Genomic DNA, 15,090 nt, shown 5'->3' on the forward strand with positions numbered 1-15,090 from the left:
TCCTTACTAAAGCTCATTTGATACACGAGACACCCCAAGCACTTTAATTAAAGCAACCCCCCCGCCACAGCATGTGTATAAATGCCCTTAGAAAGCAGCATCTTTACCGTTAATCTTAGAAATGTAAAGCCTAACAATAACTCCATTTAAATGTTTAATTTTTTTGTTTTAAATCAACTGGTGAATTCCATCCTTAGACTTTTCCATAAAATAGTGTAAATGAAATACTTAAAGAATTATGAAACTGATTCCATGAATGTCATAAAAGATAAGCATGAGTCCTACCACTTTATGATGATTTTTCAAATCAGAAACTTAGCTTTAAGTGTTCAAAATGATACCAGAATAGATCAAAGGATGAATAGTGGCTTTAAACTATAAAGAGATTGTTGCTTACTAAATACACTATTCTAAAAACCTGCATAAAATCTTGTCAGTGTAGCAGCTCCTGCTAGTGCAGCACTGATATTCCAATCAGTTCTGCAATCTAATGTCGATACACCTAGAAATTACATAACCATGCGCAGTTATGACACAGCTATATGAATTCACTGCATTAGCAGTGATAAGCCTGCTTTTATATGCCATTGATTCATATAATATAAAATCTCTTATCCCACCAATTAAGCTCTATGCAGTCCTATTCAACCCTGCCTGAGTTCCTGAAAAAAAGCATTAAAATGCATCTATTTTGTAATGTGCCTCAGATTCATCCATGAAAAGCCCACCTTTTGCATTAGTGGTTTTCTAGGGACTCAGCACAGTGGAATAAGCTTGCATTCTGATACTTAGCAGGTGGAACAGGATATGTCCTATAGTACCTAACTTGGGCCACATGCTACTTGCTGTTTTCCAGGGGAATACTAAAGCAGCATTCTGACATACATTTTTCTTTCTCTGTAGTACTTGTTTGTACAGGCTTAAACAATTCCTCTTTTAAACAGAGTTTGGAAACGTCAAAGTGTAACCACCTTTGACAACTGTTTCTTACATATTTTCAGTGTCTACATAGTTTTAAAATAAGAAGGTTTTACCAACAGAAAGCCATCACAGCTGCAGGAGGGTCTGTAGAATTATATTCTGGCATATGCATCCTCAGCAGATTTGTTAACTAAAATTGGAAATGCAAGTGGTCATGAATTATATTTGTGAAATCTCATTAGAGTTTCTGGGGTTGTAGTCAAGCATGTAATGCAAGGTGGAATTTGAAGACAAGAAGTGATCACGCTGATGTCACTGGGAAATAAAACAAAAACATGTGAAAACTATTAAAGCAGACATGATAATATATTACCCAGCCTGCCTTGCAGATTGCAGGGAGAAGTTACCACACCATTAATGAAGGGGGGAAACGGGGGGTCCCCTGCATTACATTCCTCATTTTAATAATAAACTAAGAAACAAACATGCAACTCGACAAATCTCTCCCCCCCCATCAAAATAAAATTTCGTAAAATAATCTGCGGACACTTTCTTCAGAAATTCGTTTTCCAAGAGGAACAGGTAAGAACCTCATTGCTTTACTGTTTTCACCCCACCCAAGCTAAACTAAAAAAAAATTTTTTTTTTTTAAATTATAACAATCAGTGGTACATAAAGATTAGGTAATGCTTTTCAATCCCTATGGAAGAAGGATTGTGATAAAAACATCCTATTATGTTTTACTCTGCCTAAAATTTCATTTATAAATTCATCAGAAAAATATGAAATATCAGAGGTCACTCAGAAATCACACTATAGGTATGTTTACTTGTTGTATAATCAACTTATTAAATAATTAATACCTTCCCTGAAAATGACAAATTATCAAAGTCTTAGTCTAATAAACCTCTCACTGGCAAGAGAAAGATAGCGCCAGGTGATCCAAGTGCTGTTTGTACCTCTGCTACTGATTTACAGTAACTACTGGCACATTATTGTATCTGCGCTTTGGTTTCCCCATCAAAATAGGGGATGATAAATACTTTCTTACCTCATACAAGTGAGGAGATTTACAGGAACAATTTAAGCCGATTAGATAGGCATGTCTCCACTGAAGACAAAAGTTAAGCATCATGGCAAAAATCTTCTGAACATTTGTAAAGTGCATGGTGTCAGCATGTATTGAAAGAAAAATCTAAGGCTAAAACTGAACCTTTGAAAGAGATACAGAAAGTGACAGAACATCTTGTACTGAGGTTATGTATTTAACAGTTTTACATGTAATATTTATATATAAAAACTTTAAGTGCTTTTCTCCACTTTAAAAATCTAAAGAATTCAAAAATAAGGCATTCAATATTTGAAAAAGTACAGATTTACAAAATGCGTATATTCTGTCATGAAAACTGCACACCAACATTATACACTTGGAAAAAAATACAAACAGGATATATTACAAATTTATGTAGCAATAACTTAGTTCATACCATGCAATAAAAAGTATGTTAATCAAGATACACAAGCTTTTAAAGTTTCTAAACTGGAGGGCTTAATTTTTTGCAAACAATTTGTACGCAAATTCTTAGAACTTGTGGCACTTAATTTCTGGTAGCCTTTCTATTCAGAGTTAAATTGTACACAATGATTATGAGGATGAAGATTAACAAAGTAGCCATCTATTAGGAATCATTCCAGCTTTGTTCAACAATAGCTGAAACTCTTTTTTCATATTCGCGTTTGTTTTCCTGATAAAGTTGTGCTGCCTGACTGTTTGCAGGACTGTTTGGATTAGGTTCATCAAGCAGAGACTGAGTGGGGGGTGGAAAAGAAATAAAAACAAAATCAGATATTTGGACCAATGTCATAGAAAATATCATTATGAAAAAACAAAACTAGCCACTAGGGGGAAAACAAGATAGTTTCTACTGTAACAAATTCAAGCGTAATTTTATTCAATCCAATTAGCTGGACTGCAATAATATTGGCTGAGAATTTCATAAACCTAGGCTTTGAAATACAATAGCTAAAAACTTTCACATGCAAGTTCTATTACAAACATTTACATTCAATATCATATTTGAAATAGTTGTCAATAAAGGAATCCAAATCTGTAACTATCTTCCTACATAAATTCCCTATAACGATTATTTTTGTTACTTAGAAATATAATAACAAGGCTATACTTAGTTCAGAAACTAACAGTCTTTAAAAGGAGCTAAAAAGCTTCCAACTACTTTTCAACAATTTGGACTACAGTACATTGGCATGGAATATTGCTTACTATGTCACTGAAGCCACTGTTTTGTGGCAGAAAGTCATCATACTTCACTTGCAATAAAAAGGTTAAAAAATTACCTGAATTGAAGTTAAAATAGATGAAACATCGTATGTTGGACTCCAGCGATTCTGAAGAATATCTAAACATATGCTACCATCCGCATAAACTGTAATCAGAGCATAGGAATTGTTTAAAAATCCTGCCATCTTTATTTATAGCTGGTTGTGCTGAAATACTGCATGAATTAATACACTTTTAGAGTATGGCAATTCAGTTCATGCTTAATTTAGCACTTTAGGAAACATAATAAAGAGAGATAATATTTTTTTATGAGGACAATTTCTATAAGAGGCTCTAACACCAGTTTTACATGGGGAGATGCAGAATTGAAGGCAAAAAAAAGCACTTAAAATATGATCCTTGGTTAGAATGCTAGCCTGAGACTGGAGAGACCTGGATTCAATTCTCTGATTCACCTGCATGGTCCTAGGAAGCCCTGTACATCAAGATCCAGGGGACAAAGACCTGGGTACCTAGAACTGTCCAAGTCTAAAACTGCAAACCAAAAAACCCTGTTCAGTGGCCTGAAAATTCTCCACATGCTCTCAGTTCTGCTTTGCACCTGTTCAGAACTGTCTTGGTCTGAACAGACAGGAACCCAAATCCCAGGCTAAGCCCCTTGGCCAGATCAACCCAGCAGGCGTGATCCAAGTATGCCTCACAAAACCCAATACCATGGAGTTAAGAACAAAACACTGCACTCGGGGCACTTTTATTTTACAGCACAACCAGGCTGTGGAGGAGCCTCTCACACATGCTAGCATGGGGGTTAAAGCCACAGAGTGATCCTGCTTCTAGGCCCTCCTCAGTTTGAGTGGATCCAAACCCCCATCACTCACATCCCAGGAGAATGCCCTCACCAGCAGGTTATAAACTAAGCTGAGACACTCCACCTGCACATCTTTCTCTTGACCCTGTGCTACTGAGCAGAAGAGAACACAAATTTCAGAGGCCACAAGGAAAGCAAGCCCGAGGGAGCAAAATCACAGAGTCTTGTGGTTAGAGCCTTCCATGGGGGCAGGTGAGAGTCCTGACATCTCGCTGCAGACTGTTCATACATTTTGCATTACACAGTCAAAGAATCAAAAGCAGATATAATCCTGCCACTAATAAAAGAGGGACAAACTACCACAGTTTACCTTCTACTTAGTTCAGGATAAGAACCAGCACATGGCCAATTTCCCCAGAGCAGCTGACATACTGCGAGTACGTGGCCCCTTTCAACGCCATGCAATGTATTCATTTGTCTATCCCCTCAGACTCTGAAGTTCCAGGGAAGGGCAGGAATTCAGAAACACTTCTATGCTTCGCTCTTCCTACTGGCTACTTCCAGGCACTCCCCATGCACCATGTGTTATTTTCTGGATTGCCCTTCTGCCAAATCTAACTCTCCCTCAGGCACTATATTGGGAGCTTAGGCATTTCTCTCCGCGCTTTGGATTCTGCTTGTGCTGCCTAATTTGAAGACACTCAAGTCCTTCCTTAGATCTGTCAGTGTCTCTGTGCCTCAGGTTCTTATTTAAAAAATGTGGATAACAGTACTTCACAGCAATACCTCTGTGAAGGAAGGAAAGATAAATTACATTAAAAAGGATGTGAAGCACGCAAAGACAACCCTAAAAGGGGGCATATAAAAAGTACCTAAAAATGAAGGAGGACCCGGGAAACTACAGGCCGGTTAGTCTTACCTCGATCCTAGGCAAGCTGTTTGAGAAAATTATGCTGGCACACATCCAGGAGGGGCCAGCAGGGGACTGCATGCTTAGGGGCAACCAACACAGGTTCAGCAGTGGCAAGTCCTGTCAGACCAACCTGGTGGCCTTTTACGATCAGATCACCAGATCGTTAGACGCAGGGGTAGCAGTGGACAGTCCTCCTGGACTTCCGGAAGGCTTTCGACACTGTCTCTCACCTCGCTCTCATTAAGAAACTGGGGGGCTGTGGTGTCGACACCCACACAGTCAAATGGGTCGCCAGCTGGCTGGAGGGCCGCACCCAGAGGGTGGTAGTGGATGGGTCCTTCTCAACCTGGAAGGACGTGGGCAGTGGGGTCCCCCAGGGCTCGGTCCTCGGGCCCGCACTGTTCAACATCTTCATCAGTGATTTGGACGAGGGGGTAAAAAGCACCCTGTTCAAATTTGCTGATGACACTAAGATGTGGGGGGATGTGAGCACACTGGAAGGATGCAACAGGCTACAATCAGACCTAGACAGGTTACAAGGGTGGGCGGACGAGAATAGGATGGGATTCAACACAGACAAGTGCAAGGTGATGCACCTCGGGAAGAACAACCGGCACCGTACCTACAGGTTAGGGAACTCCCCTCTTGTCAGCACAGAGGCAGAAAAGGATCTTGGGGTCATCATTGACTCCAAGATGAACATGGGCCGGCAGTGTGGGGAGGCAGTTAGGAAGGCCAACCGCACCTTGTCATGCATCCACAGATGCATCTCGAGCAGGGCCAAAGAGGTCATCCTCCCCCCCTGTGCGGCACTGGTCAGGCCGCAGCTGGAGGACTGCGTCCAGTTCTGGGCGCCACTCTTCAAGAGGGATGTCGACAGCATGGAGAGGGTCCAGAGGAGGGCCACTCGTATAATCAGGGGACAACAGGGCAGTTCCTATGAGGAGAGGCTACGGGACCTGAACCTATTCAGCCTCCAAAAGAGAAGGCTGAGGGGGGATCTTGTGGCCTGGTATAAACTAGTCAGGGGGGATCAGCAGGCATTGGGGGAATCACTGTTCCCCTGAGCACCGCCAGGAGTGACCAAGAATAACGGTCACAAGCTGGCAGAGGGTAGGTTTAGGTTAGATATCAGGAGGTGCTACTTTACGGTCAGGGCGGCTAGGGTCTGGAACCAGCTTCCAAGAGAAGTAGTGCAGGCTCCTACCCTGGGGGTGTTTAAGAGGAGGTTAGATGAACATCTTGCTGGGGTCATTTGACCCCAGTATTCTTTCCTGCCACAGCAGGGGGTCGGACTAGACGATCTGCTCAGGTCCCTTCCGACCCTAGAAATTATGAAACTATGAGAGCGCGAGAGAAGGTCTAGCTCTGAGGAGGAAAACAACAAGTGAGCAGCCTGCTTTCCCAGATGTGAACTTGGGGTGGAAACCTTCTATTTCTCATGCCCAGTGAGGTGGAACAATCAGCCCTGTGCTACTTCTGCTACATAACTGAATGAAAGTTCATAGGATCCTAGTGATCTTTACTCAGTGCTTGCCTAGTGGGAACAAGCAGCATTTGAGAGCAGCAGGCTGCTTCATAAGGAGTAAAGAAGCTGCTCATCAACCCTCCTCTGTACTCACATAGCAACAGAGAAACTCATGTCACATCTTTGGGAACATTACTGGAGAAGCACTAATAACCCACCCAATCCTGCTTAGGAAAAAAAATCAATGGCAAAATTCACATTAACTTGAACAGATGCAGAATTAGGCTATACAAGCAAGGATAAAAACTGCGAAAGAAGGAAATGACAGCGGAAGGGGAACCTTAAGTGAAGCAGAAATGCACAGTGTTCACAGATCAAATAGTTAGGTAGAGGGTACAAATTCAGTCTGAATTCAGCTCCTTATATTGTAGCGGTTGTGCATTTGGTCTTTAGGACACCCTCATTCTAGAGCACAGGTACTCCACCTCCAGCCCGCAGGCCAGATCCAGCCCATAGAGCTGTCATCTTGCCTATGGGTCTTCCCAAGGATCCAAAAGTTTGGCAGCCAGGGAGTGGTAGCAGCATTAATTGCACCTGCTGCCAAATTCCCAGACCTAGATGTGGCCCTGTCTGCTAGACTGCACCAGTCTGCGTTGGGGCTGGCACATGGGGGTCACTCTGCTACTAGATCCAATGCATAGGGTTGGGCCAACACGCTGTGGCAGGCCAGCACACACAGCCAGATCCAACATGAAGGACTGGGCCAGTGTGCCTATGCTAAATGAGGTCGGCAGACTAACCATGCACCGTGGGCTCCAGCCCATCGGGATGGAAGGTTGAGCACCAATGTTCTAGAGGGTCTACCATGGAGGTGAGGAGCTGGGCCAGAAAAATAAGTATGGAAATGGAGACTCCTAAGTGACCTCCATAAATAAATATAAAAATAAGAGAGCTATGAAAGAGATGCAGAAGGAAACAGTTAAATTGTAGCAAAAAACTGACAGCACGAGACAAAAATAAAACCTCTAGTGAAATAGGAACTTCCCAATAAACCTATATTGCTTGTAACAGAACAGGATATCAGTCTTCATTTTCTCACCGGCTTGCATTTGAGTTAGCTACATACACCGATTACAGAATTCAAGGATAAACTTACTCTAGATAGAAATTATGATGCAAGGAAAGTCATCTCTTTTCAACTGAGCACTTGATAAACTTAGTGTCAAATTTAGGAAAAAGATGTTAAATGCTGCTGAGTTTTATAGGATGTATGATCACACTACAATACTTAGTATTTATTATGGCCAAATAAGCATTAATACTCACCATTTGGATGAAACATTTTTGATAAAAACCTAACAGTTGGAGGCTTATTGGGATATTCTTCTGAAAATTCTATTACTAGTTTAAAGGTCCCTGTCCAAAAAAGCAAACATACAATCATATAACTGTAATGGTAATTTAAAGAAAAATAGTAATAAACCTTCAAGAACACATGACAAATTAACTGATGTGCTCTATGACTAAAGCCAATGTCTCTTCTTACCCCTCCAAAAATAAAGTCAGACTCAATGTTTATTTATATTTCAAGCACTAATAAAACAGCAATACTACTATGGATAAAAACCATCAGCATCTATGCAAGAATTTAGAAGACCAATGAATATGCAGAAAAGGAACTAGAATCTCACTTCAGTTATCCAATCATCTTAACTTAAATGCAGACCTTTTGCAGGATTTTCAATGTAATTACCAGATACTGGAGAAGTAATACTGTTTCAGATAACTATGTGACCAATTAATTACAAAGAAGTGAGCTAAGTTGCATTCTAATTTATGGTATGATTCAGTCATGATTTCCACATGGTTTCTATCTTGCCAATTTTTAGGACTCCATGAATCAGAAGTTATGAGAGCTTTCCGCTCCTGGATAAAAGACTTCCAAAGCAGACAACTTTGTAAGGAGAAACTGCTGAATTTTTGTTTAGCAATTATTCAACATCTGAAAAACCACCACAACCATCACTGTGCTCCAATTATTCAGTATCTCTCCAGTAGGACTGACCTCCCCCAGGCTTTGGACACTGAAGTATATGGGAATTTTGTCTGAGAAAAGACTGTAGTCTGGACTCGGTACAAAAAGCTGAATTTTCACATAACACGTGGTTCCAACTTATGACTGATTAATTCCATATACTTAGTTTGGACCCATGAACAATGCCTGAAATAAGCCTTAAGAAATATGATAATCCATTAAACCCATCCCCAGGTCTACAGGGGTGGGGTGGGGAAAAAAATAAAATCAAACAAGATATTTTCTCACTTCCAGGGAAGCCGAATATCCCCTGCCCACTCCCTTGCTTATTACCCTGTCATTGCAGATCACTGCAATGAGAAATTGTTAATACAGAAGTTTTGATGCCTCCTTTTCTGCATGTCCAGTAGTTATTACACTTACTTGCTTATTTCATCTTTATTTAAAATGTTTCCCACTAAGAACTGATCTGCATAGAAAAAGAAAAGCAAGATTCCCACTTGCTCTCAGTGGAAGGAAAGAGAGAAGAATCAACATCTAACTACTAAGCCAGACGTGACCAGAAGAGCACTAAGTCTCAGCTAGTTGTAGGAGATATGAAAATATCTGATGGTATTAGGTAACATCTGATAACATCTCCTGCAGTAGGAGCCAACCTTTTTGGCAGGTGTACTGCCAGTTAAGCCCCACAAGCTCCAGTGCCTCTCTGATGTCCTTCCCCTTCCCAATATGCTGGTCTACTTTCTGCTCCTTGCCCAAATCTCCTGCTCTTTCTGCTCCCTGCCCCTCCCTAATCCGCTGCATGCCCCACACAAAGGCTGCCTGTGCCACTTGTGGCACAAGTACTATAGATTGGCCACCCCTGTCCTACTGAATGTTTCAATTTCTCTATGTATAAGCAGCATTCACAGTTAACTGTGGGTTACTGTGGCAACAAGAGCGCTCTGATCAAAAAACCATAATCTCTCTAAAACAGCAAGCCCTCTCTTTCACTTACAGTTTTTCCTTGCTTTCTGCTTTTTCTGACTTGTAACTAAATTTTGTGGCTATCACAATTAAATAACCTATGTATAGGCAATGTATGTACCTTTCTTCAAAACAAATACAATATTCACATTGTAAACATCTACAGACATCTACAACTGAGGAAGGGGAATAGGAGCAGCAATAAATTAGTTACTTACCATCCTCAAATGGGGTACCTTCCGGCCTACAAATTGAAGGAAAAAAATGTTCCCATTAAAATTAATTTGTCTACTTATTCATATACCCCAACCTTCCAGGTACAACACAGTCAAAACAGAAAAAAGGCAAACAAGTACAATCCTATACAATGCACAGGTTCAGATTAAAATTAATGGCCAAATCCAGATTCGCTAGCAAAATACTTGAATTTATGACAAGATAGTGAATTGGTTCCGACTCTGTGGGATAGCTAATGTAACTAGATAAAAGCTGCATCCAGAGAACTAGATTGGAAAAAAAAATTGGCTTGGTCCCTACTAACACATCTAGGTTAAGTGGAACAGAATTATTACACGCTTCTTTGGGAGAATCCCGCCTTTTCTACAACTCCTACTATACCCTTCATAAGTTCAATGGTATTCACTATTCATGGGCACAACATTTGACTACCTAAAAAAAACCCAAAAAGATTACTTTGAAAACTACAACAGGAGAAAAACTTATTTAACTGTGCCTCTCTGAAAGGGGAATGAATACATACAAAACAGCATACATGCTAGTTTTCCCCTCAGTTTCTATAACTTATTTTTACTTAATCTATGAACACAAAGGTGTCTCTAAAATTTTCAAAGAAACATTTATCCTCTTTTAAAACCCGTATTTAGCCCTTAAGCATTATAGATTGTACAATGAGTAGGAAGAAAAACACATACCCAAATATAACTGCATTCCACTGCATTATGTTATTCTCAGATGGTGCACCACTGACACCCACAGGAGGGTCTTCTTGCAATCTAAGAATTAACAAAAATAGTGGTAAGATGCATGTTAAAGTCACACACACAATCTGGTAATAGTTTCACGCATGCGCACGTGCGCCTTTCTACCTAGAGTTTGCACTGATCTGCTGAATTCTGTAATCCTAAAAGAATGTGGAATGCAAAGTTTAAGGTTATATATACACATTACATGTCCCAAAGACAGAAGCAGATTTTCTGTTCAAATATTTTGTTACAATAAGATAGACCAACAGAAAGAAAAAAAAAAGAGAGAAGCAAAGCATGCATTTCTACATGTGTTTCTCCATCAAATAAGAGCAGTTATGAAACACCTTGAACATCTGATCTGGGTTTTACGTTCTATACGTCAAATGATGACACAATGAACATTCAGAACCACTCCTGCTGGCTGCAACAGTGAAAACAAAATGATTTATAACCACAAATTGACACACTGAAACTGCAACTATTGCGGAAACCAACTAATACTATCTATAGCATGCACACACTGGAAGCTACAAGAATGCAGACAAGATGGAGCGTGGGGTCCAGCTAAATTCTGTACATTCAAAATCAAAACAATTTTGGCCAGCAGGCTGATTGTTCTAAGAGGTAAACAGAAACATTGCTGTACTGGTTTCTTCACCCCTTCTTAGCCTGAAAACACTTGTGCTTTAAAGGAGTCATGGAAGCATCTTAACTTATTTAGAGAGAGAAAGAGAGAGAGAGACACACACACACACTAGTTCTGGATTAGTAAGAATACATCAATTTCCCAGTGGAAAACATGGTCTCTAAACTCCCACTTCATGTACAATACTTCTTTGGTACCAAGACCTTTGCCCTAGGATGGTATAAATCCCTGGATTAATAAATATGTTATACTACCCTGTTGGTAAGAGAGATCATGTTTTAGAATGACATATTAGCATGGCTGCTGACCATCAAGCACCAATATTGCCTTGTTAAGGCAAACTAGCAGCAAGGAGTTCTCTGCCTGAGATTCACAGCGTCCTTCCCAACCCGTGTTTAAGCATCCTTGTTTTGTGACCTTTCAAAATTCACACAGTTCAATATCAACAGATCAGATACCTACCACTTTGGGGAACAGTTTCTTCCTACCAGAAAACCAGATTGCCTGCCAGTATCAAAGCCTAAGCAGCAAACTTAAGTGCTGTTCTGAGATAACTTTGGTTCTTAAATCAGGACAAAGCTCCCCCCATACTACACTGTGGGAACATCTTTAACTACAGAGAATTTATGGCCTGAACTGGAAGCGTAACTTGTCTGAACAGAGCCTAGAGATATTTAAGAGTTAGCGATAATGTGGTATTTATAGCATCCTTTTCTAAGAGCTGTAATTAGTATTTCTCCAATTTTATTCAAAGAACTAAAGAATGGTCAGCCTCCCAATAATCTGTCAAGTTCTTCTCTCGTCACCACCCCACAACCACAATAAACACAGCAGAGTGCACAGCAAAACATGCAACCTGAATGCTGTTACTTTTAGATTGAAGTAATTGTTAGTAACAAACTAGACACATTTCCTTTCCCCCTAATGTTAAGGGACTGACATTTTAAAAGAAACATGAGCTCAGCCTGGAGGTACAAGATGGTTAGGTTAGATAAATGCACACTCATTCCATGCTTCAGTGCATCTATTTAGAGGATTTATTTACTTACTTATCCCCCCAGCCTCATTTCCATCACCAATGTTAACAACAGAATCAGTGCCTCCAAAAGCAATCCTTACCCATTAGTGCCATAAGTAGTCAGGTTTTTTTTATATTCATTGTGACCCACCATAACGAACAGGATTTAGATGTCCTTTTTTGTTTTAAAAGGAACTACACAATGTTATGTTTGCATTATACAATACCCAGGTAGACTGTGGACAGGTAAGTAACTTCTAAACCTCATCTCAATTCCTAACTTTGTAGTTGCGTATCAAAATTTTAACATTACTGTATATTAAGCTGTGGATACACATATAGCCTGTGTCAACTGTCTACTTACACATTTGCAGATACTGCAATAAAATACAGCGATCACTAATAAAGTGGCACTACTGAAACAAAGTCATATCCAGTGATTTAGGCCAACTCCTTCTAAACAGAATGAAAGTTTTGCCTCAAACAATTTAGGCCAACTCCTTTTAAAGACAACAGGAGTTTTGCCCAAGTAAGGGACACATCTTGCTGGGGTTACTGGACCCCAGTTGTCTTTCTTGTCCAGAGCATGGGGCTGGACCCGATGCTCTCAGGAGGTCCCTTCCAGCCCTCAACGTCTGTAAATCTGTGTGAATGTCTCAGTGCCTTCAACTCACATAGGAGCTGACACAAAGCACACAATGTGGACGGCATAACAAGGACCTTCCCACACCATACCTATATATTTACATCAAGTGGGATAATTCAAGGCATTCCCATTAAAAAAACAGAATATAAAAGACCCCCACGCTCACTGCAACACAAAAACAAGGTGTTCTGTGATGGCAATCCGCCTGCACGCAAAACACGCTGTGTCGCGTCCAAAGTTTCCAAGTCCAGAAGCACGGCAGTCGCCGCTGTTACTACTTCTACATTTACAATCGCTGCCGCGTACCTTGACCGTGCACAGGACAGTTTGGACAGGCACGACCCTGCAGTGGCCAGACTGGACCCGACCTCTCCCAGCCTGACTCCTCCAGGAGAAGCAAGTCCTAGAGAAGTCGGGTGGGGAGGGACCATTTAAAAGGCATCTGCGTGTTTATCTGGCTGGGCATTCAGGTGGTAGCCGTGTTGGTCTGGAGGAAAAGGCAATCAAGGACTTGTAGAGGGGGAATATCTTTTATTAAACCAACGAGATTTTTGCAAAAAAAATAAAATAATTAAAAAACGTGATCGCTGGATCCCTGGGGCTGGTCTCAATGATCTCACGAGGTCCTGTCCAGCTCCCGATGTCTATGAACAACTTCTCTTCTCAACCTGTGGGTCAAGCCCCAAAAAGGGAGGTGCGAGGGTATCGGGAAAGGTGGCAAACCAACTTGAAAAAGGGGAGAAACGTGGGCTTCGCCTCGCAGCGGCCCCACAGCCCGGGGGCAGGATCGAGGGGCGCTAGGTGTTGTCCTAAAAGGCTGGATCCTGCCCAACCCCCACCCGAAGCATCAGCATCCCTATCCCCGTGCCAAGCGGCCCGCACAGCCCGGGGGCCCTGGGTCCGGCCCGGCCCAGACCCCGCGGGGAAGCAGGGCCCAGGGCCCCCCGACAGCAGCCCCAGGGCCGAAGCCCGACGCGGGCACCCACCTCTTGAAGTCCCTCATGAGGCGCCGCCTGGCCGGGGTGGACATGTTCCTCCGCCGGCCCCGTCCCGCGAGCTCCGCCGCGACCTGCCGCCGCCGCGCAAACAAGCCCGCAATGGCGTCTCCCTCCGCGCGGGGGGCGGGGCGGAATGTACCACCGCCGCGGGAGCCGGGGGGTGGCGGTGGCGGAATGTACCATTGCCGCCGCGGGCAGCGGGCGGGGGAGGTTCTGGGAGCGCGCTCGGGATGCACCATTGGACCTGGCCGCGAAGGGGGGCAGAGGGGAGCACCCCCGTGTGTGTCTCTTGGGCTGCGCCGTGTTTGGTTCCTTCCTCCCAGCCGGCTGCCTCGGGGTGTGCGCACGCGCTGTGTAAACCCGGTCGCGGTGAAAACCGGCAGAAAGCTCCAGGGTTGCAGCTGCGAGGAGAATGAGCTTGTGCTTGCACTAAGTATTGAGCGGGAGACTGCATGCCCTTTCCATCTTTACTGCCAACTGTAACAAGCCTTTTTCAGGTCTCACGCATCCAGGCTCAGGGTTTTAGACACCCCCTCACCTCAAGATTCAAAGTTGCATAAGTTGGCAGCTCCCTGCCTGATTCCCACCCCCCTCATCCTTGCAGAGCTGCATCAGGCCCTTCATTTTTAACTCCTGAAGCATGTTCGAGGGGGGTGCAATAGCGGCCGGTGAGCAACACTAAGCTAATGCTAGGCTGAGCCTGGTAGAAGTGATTCTGCTCTGATGCATCTAACGTGAGAGAGAAGTCCCCCTGCACCAGTTCCTGTTGTTTCAAGAAGCAACTTAGTGAAGTCAGTGGAGATCTGTTCCATATTGCTAAGTATTATGTAGGGTTCTTGGTTTTTTTTTTACTTGCTTCCATAAATAAGTAGTACCAGCATTGTACTACACAGACACAAAGCAACTGAAGATCTTTGTCCTGCAAGCTTTTATACACCTACTAAAACATGCAAAGTACACACACTTAGCCCCCATTATCCTACAGCCCTGGTACCACTAACACATTGATTTAGGCACCGACGTAAGGGTTTGCAGAATCAGCCCTGATATAAAACAGAAGTCTTTCAAAAATCGGAGTAAAAAAACACAGACCCACGTACATGAAATCAAGCCCGCTTTCAATCCTGAAGAACTATTCCCCACGCTAATAGGAGTCAATGCTCATTGCCATGCACCAAGCTTTCAAAACGCCCTTCTCATTCCTTTGCTGTCTGTTTCCCTCTTCTCCAAGCTGTTTGTATTAAGTGCAAGCTTTGAATTCTTCAGGAAAAGAGCTGTGTTCTCAAAAGCCATGTGCAAGTCTGGCCCTGCCAAGTAATTACAGTTAGTTTAACTATATTGTGACTTGACTGCATTAATGTTAAACGCATCAGAGTTGTTCCCCTG

At 42.5% G+C, this 15,090-nt stretch overlaps 1 protein-coding gene across 2 annotated transcripts; it reads right to left on the reverse strand.

Annotated features, from left to right (window-relative positions):
• Nucleotides 1-2,165: 2,165 nt before the first annotated feature.
• On the reverse strand, nucleotides 2,166-13,848 carry UBE2B (ubiquitin conjugating enzyme E2 B). 2 transcript variants are annotated; one of them, XM_090064990.1, is made up of 6 exons: nucleotides 13,693-13,847; nucleotides 10,343-10,423; nucleotides 9,629-9,654; nucleotides 7,736-7,825; nucleotides 3,277-3,365; nucleotides 2,166-2,729 (listed from the first exon to the last, which is right to left on the reverse strand). In XM_090064990.1, exons 1-6 carry the CDS (start codon nucleotides 13,734-13,736, stop codon nucleotides 2,601-2,603), a joined length of 459 nt encoding a protein of 152 aa, XP_089921116.1. In that variant the 5' UTR covers nucleotides 13,737-13,847; the 3' UTR covers nucleotides 2,166-2,600. The 2 variants fall into 2 exon arrangements, with proteins under 2 accessions (XP_089921116.1, XP_089921118.1); XM_090064992.1 differs by lacking the exon at nucleotides 7,736-7,825 and having other exon boundaries at nucleotides 13,693-13,848.
• Nucleotides 13,849-15,090: the final 1,242 nt, after the last annotated feature.

This window comes from Crocodylus siamensis, chromosome 10, assembly GCF_052110815.1.
Source record: "Crocodylus siamensis isolate JL-2025a chromosome 10, ASM5211081v1, whole genome shotgun sequence".
In the NCBI taxonomy this organism is placed as follows: domain Eukaryota; kingdom Metazoa; phylum Chordata; order Crocodylia; family Crocodylidae; genus Crocodylus; species Crocodylus siamensis.